The sequence below is a fragment of the Pelodiscus sinensis genome, chromosome 25 (assembly GCF_049634645.1).
Source record: "Pelodiscus sinensis isolate JC-2024 chromosome 25, ASM4963464v1, whole genome shotgun sequence".
In the NCBI taxonomy this organism is placed as follows: Eukaryota; Metazoa; Chordata; order Testudines; family Trionychidae; genus Pelodiscus; species Pelodiscus sinensis.
Window position 1 is genome coordinate 22,744,558 of NC_134735.1, and position 4,498 is coordinate 22,749,055.

The window sequence follows — 4,498 nt, forward strand, 5'->3', positions numbered from 1 at the left end:
AACAGGGGGCACTAGGTGCTTGTGCCCATTGCCAGGGGCTGGACCCACGTGGACATGCAGAGCCTGGCTGAACCCAGCTGGGCTGAAGTGTGCCAAGGAGACCGGAACAGAGCCTGGCCAAACTGGGTCAAACCCGGGCAAAGGGGGAGGGGCATCCCGAGCTCCGCCCCCTGCCCGGCCCCGCCCCGCCCCGTTCCACACAAGGCGGGGGGCGGGGCCTCCCCTTGCGGCGGGGGGGGGGGGCACCTGACGCGACACCTGCGCGCCAATGGCTGGCGAGGGGCGGAGCTCCGGGCCCCGCCCCTTCTCTTACCTATAGAAGGCTACAGCGGGAACGAGTGCCGGCAATCGCACGGAGCAGCAGGCGGGGCGACAGCTCGGTACGTCCCAGCCGGGTCCCGCCGCTGCGTTCGCGGCGGGCGGGGGAGCTCGCGGAGCGGGCGGTGCAGCGGGGGGGGCTCAAGGGGCTCGCGGGTGCAGCGGGGGGGGGCTCAAGGGGCTCGCGGAGCGGGCGGTGCAGCGGGGGGGGGGGCTCAAGGGGCTCGCGGACCGGGCGGTGCAGCGGGGGGGCTCGCGGGTGCAGCGGGGGGGGCTCAAGGGGCTCGCGGGTGCAGTGGGGGGGCTCGCGGGTGCAGCGGGGGGGGGCTCAAGGGGCTCGCGGGTGCAGCGGGGGGGGGCTCAAGGGGCTCGCGGAGCGGGCGGTGCAGCGGGGGGGGGGCTCAAGGGGCTCGCGGACCGGGCGGTGCAGCGGGGGGGCTCGCGGGTGCAGCGGGGGGGGCTCAAGGGGCTCGCGGGTGCAGTGGGGGGGCTCGCGGGTGCAGCGGGGGGGGGCTCAAGGGGCTCGCGGGTGCAGCCGCGACGCCCCCGCCCGCCCGCGCTCCAACCGGTCTCTTGCCTTGCAGCCCATGGCCGACCCCATGATGATGCCGCTGAGCCACGGGGGCAGCGCGCTGCCGAGTTACCGCCTGGGCATGGCCGGGCTGCCGGGGCCCCCCCAGCACGTGCTCCGGACGCTGCCTGCGGCCGCCCCGCTGATGCCCTACGGCGGGGCCGGCCTGGAGGGGGGCATGCGGCCCCGGCACGGCCCCAGCGGACAGATGGGCCACCAGCCGCTGCCGAGCTCCGTGATGTTCCCCGCCCCGAGCCAGCAGCAGCCCTACCTGGGGGCCGTGGGCGCGCAGCAGCTCATGGCCAGCATGCACCTCCAGAAACTCAACACCCAGTACCAAGCGCACCCGCTGATGGGCATGAGCAACGGGCCCATGGCCACCGGGGCCCCGCAGTACCGGGTGGTGCACCCCCCGCACCCTGGCATGCAGCACGTGCCCTCGCCCGCGCTGACCTTGAATGTTATGGACACTGACCTCGTCGATGAGGAGGTCTTGACCTCTCTGGTCCAGGAACTGGGCTTGGACCGGATTCAGGAGCTGCCCGAGCTCTTCTTGGGACAGAATGAATTTGACTTCATTTCAGACTTTGTCAGCAAACAGCAGCCCAGTGCCATCAGCTGCTGAGGGGCCTGAGGCTTCCTCTCCTTGTGGGCTTGGCTCCCCCACGGCTGTCCCAGCGCCTCCCCAACAAGCACTGGATGCCGATGGCTTGCCATGGATTGCTCTCTTCTCCGAGTGGGGCCTTCTTGTTTGGGAGTGAGGGGACATCCTGCTGTAGGTTCCCCCCAAATGCCATAAACAGGGCTTGTCTTGGTAAACAATGAACTTTCCATGTCTGGGCTGCCGAGTGCCGGAGCCAACGGACCTCGCGGGGCTGCTGCCACCGGGCTTGTCCTAGGATTGGGCATTGCCAGCGCCGTTCCCAAGCAGTGTTGGGATCGAGCCCTCTCGTGGCTTGTGTCTGAGCCGCACAAGAAGGGGCTGGGGCTTGGCTTTTTGTCTTAAAAGCAAATCCGCCTTTGCCCCACGTACTGTGATGCTGAACAGGTCCCTTGCCCCTGACTCCAGGGATCCCTTCCCCCTCCATAAGGTTATTGTTAGTTTGTCTTAGCTGCACAAACTGTCTGGGGGGAGGGTGGCATTTGCCTAAACCTCTGTAGACTTTGGATCGTTTCACTTGTACAGCAACCAGCCGTACAACTGAGTGTTCAGGCTGTTTTCGATGCGAGGCTTAAAGCTGCAGGCAAGCTCCGTTTTCTCTGCCTCGGAAACCAAATAAAACCCATAGGCTGGTGTATCCCCGACATTCTTATTTATTTTTTCTGTAAGAATTATTTATTGGAAAGGGCTCCCTTTGTTGTTTGGCTCTGACTGTTAGCAACAACTACAGGGCTTTCTGCAGCTCCCAGATGCTGGCTTTTCCTTTTAAAGGGCTGGACTAGCGAATGGTTCTTCCAACCAACCATGCACAGGGTTCTTTCAGCAGCCTAATTTGGTGGTGAATAGGTAGGGCCTTGTAACCCGACCCTGCCTGGTGTGATAAAGGCTGGTTTGACTCCCAGTGCCACTGCGCAGAAACGGTGAAATGTGACAGCCAGAGGGTTTTGTTTCCTCTTGTCTCTTGTTTCCAGGCGCTTTGGCAAGTGCAGCGCTCTGCTTAGGAGCGACTGCCCCCTGCTGCCAAGCACACGGGGCAGCACCTTGTTGATCAATGGCGAGAAACTGGGCGGACGGAGTTTCAAATAAAAGCGAAGCCCGCGGTAGTGAGGCGCTTGCTTGGTGGCTTGTTTATTGGATGTGCCTGGGGGGGATATACTTTGGACACTTTCTGGGAGTGGCATCCAGTGCCAATTTAATCAAAGCTTCATCTTTGTGTCCTGGGGGGGTTGGCAACCTCGGCCTGTGCCCATGTCGGGCACTAACAGCTGGCGGCCAGGGCCGATGAGTATGTGTGTCTGGGCTCTGGAGCGGGCCCCTCACTGTCTTCCATCCAGGTGTGTCAATATTACAATAACAGACAGGGCTGCCCGTGGCTTAAACAGCTGAGCCCTTAAAGCCTAATCCAAAAGGGGTCTCTGTACCCCCAGCAGCACGAAGCTGCAATCCCTGCTGCTAGACACTGCACTGGTGTTTGCCCACTGGAACAATCCCCCTTTTAGGCAAACTGCCCCGAAAGCGAACATGCCTGAAGGGTCTGGAGAAGGGCTCTGGTGCCTCCTTCTTACCTGCTGCTGGGCTTGTGTGACTTGCTAGGCTCCTAAGAGTCGCCACCCGCCCCTCCCATTGGGGACCTGGCTGGGCAGCGCTTTGTTCCTTCACCCACTTCCCCTCCTCTGAAACACCCATAGGATGCTGCTGGCCTGCCCCGTCCCACACTCAGCTGTGGAGCGGTTTATCGATTTTTCCCAGAGTGCTCAATGACGAGAGATTTTTCTCTTTTGCGGCTTGTGCTGAATGTTCCTGGGAGGAGTGGTGGGAACCTGCCAGTGGCCTGGGGAAAAGCCTCTGGAAAAGCAGGCTGAAGAATGAGGCACTTTGGTGCAGTTGCTGAGGGGACCGAATGGCCGAGGTGTCGGTCGGCCGGAGAGACAACCATGGGCTGGATAGATTTGAACTTCATGTGCTGCCTGGCTAGGAATAAGGCTGCCTCCACCCTTCCAACTGCTGGGAGCTGCCCTGTGGTAGACAGACGGGGGGTAACTGGCCCCTGTTCTGTGTCAGCCTCATGAGCAGGATTAGGGATGTAACATCCTGTATGATTGGTCGCTGAGTTAGTGTTTAACCAAGTAAAGGCGGGTGGGCTGGAGCAGCTCTTGCCCCCTGGTTAACTGGAACCAATAAGCATCACCTGATAAGGGTCGTGCTTACCAGGTAACCGCGCACATCCCTGCTCAGGATGGGACTAGCCAAGTAAGAAGTTAATGCATGAATGGAACTGGGGTTTCTCAAACACGGCTGTTATGTGCAGCACAGGCACTGCTGATGGAATAAATGGCATGAATGTTAGTTACAAACTGAGGCTTTGTCTTTTAGTCCTATTTATTTTAGAGTGCACTTAACCAAGCCACAGGCCCTGGGTGGGCTGGGAGGGAGTGGTCTGTGGGGTGCATCCCCTCCCCAAGGCCCTGATGTGAAGGACCTAGCCAATGCGGGGTCAGTCTGCTAGTACTGGTAATAAAGTGCTGCTCCTCCATTCTCTGCGCACCATGGGAACTCCCTAAATAATCCAAAAACAGCCTAACTCACTCCCCTCTGCTACCAGACTGGAGAGCTTGTGTGAAGTATAAGGCTGATTAATAATGCAAGTGCAGCATGATAGCTCCTAGTCCACGTCCAGGGGATGTGAGCTCATGGGTATGGCTCACTCTTGGCTCCAGCAGCAGAACTTGATAAAAGGTGCATTAGATGGGTAGGCAATGCCTTGTGAAAGGTCCTGGCTTTAATTTGAGTTAAGACCGCTGAAGTTACTGGTGATGGTGCATAATAGTCATTAAAGAGAATCCCAGCTCTTAGGAGCACATCTTAACATAAGAACGGCCGTACTGGGTCAGACCAAAGGTCGATCTAGCCCAGAATCCTGTCTGCCGACAGTGGCCAGCACCAGATGC

At 60.1% G+C, this 4,498-nt stretch overlaps 1 protein-coding gene across 1 annotated transcript; it reads left to right on the plus strand.

The window, feature by feature from the left end:
* The first annotated feature begins 278 nt into the window (after positions 1-278).
* On the plus strand, positions 279-3,908 carry CITED4 (Cbp/p300 interacting transactivator with Glu/Asp rich carboxy-terminal domain 4). The gene is made up of 2 exons (XM_075908632.1): positions 279-380; positions 903-3,908. Exon 2 carries the CDS (start codon positions 906-908, stop codon positions 1,512-1,514), a length of 609 nt encoding a protein of 202 aa, XP_075764747.1. The 5' UTR covers positions 279-380; positions 903-905; the 3' UTR covers positions 1,515-3,908.
* Positions 3,909-4,498: the final 590 nt, after the last annotated feature.

What these genes read in the sequence shown, in the direction of transcription:
- CITED4 (XM_075908632.1), top strand. Translation starts at nt 906, where the DNA reads ATGGCCGACCCCATGATGATGCCGCTGAGCCACGGGGGCAGCGCGCTG.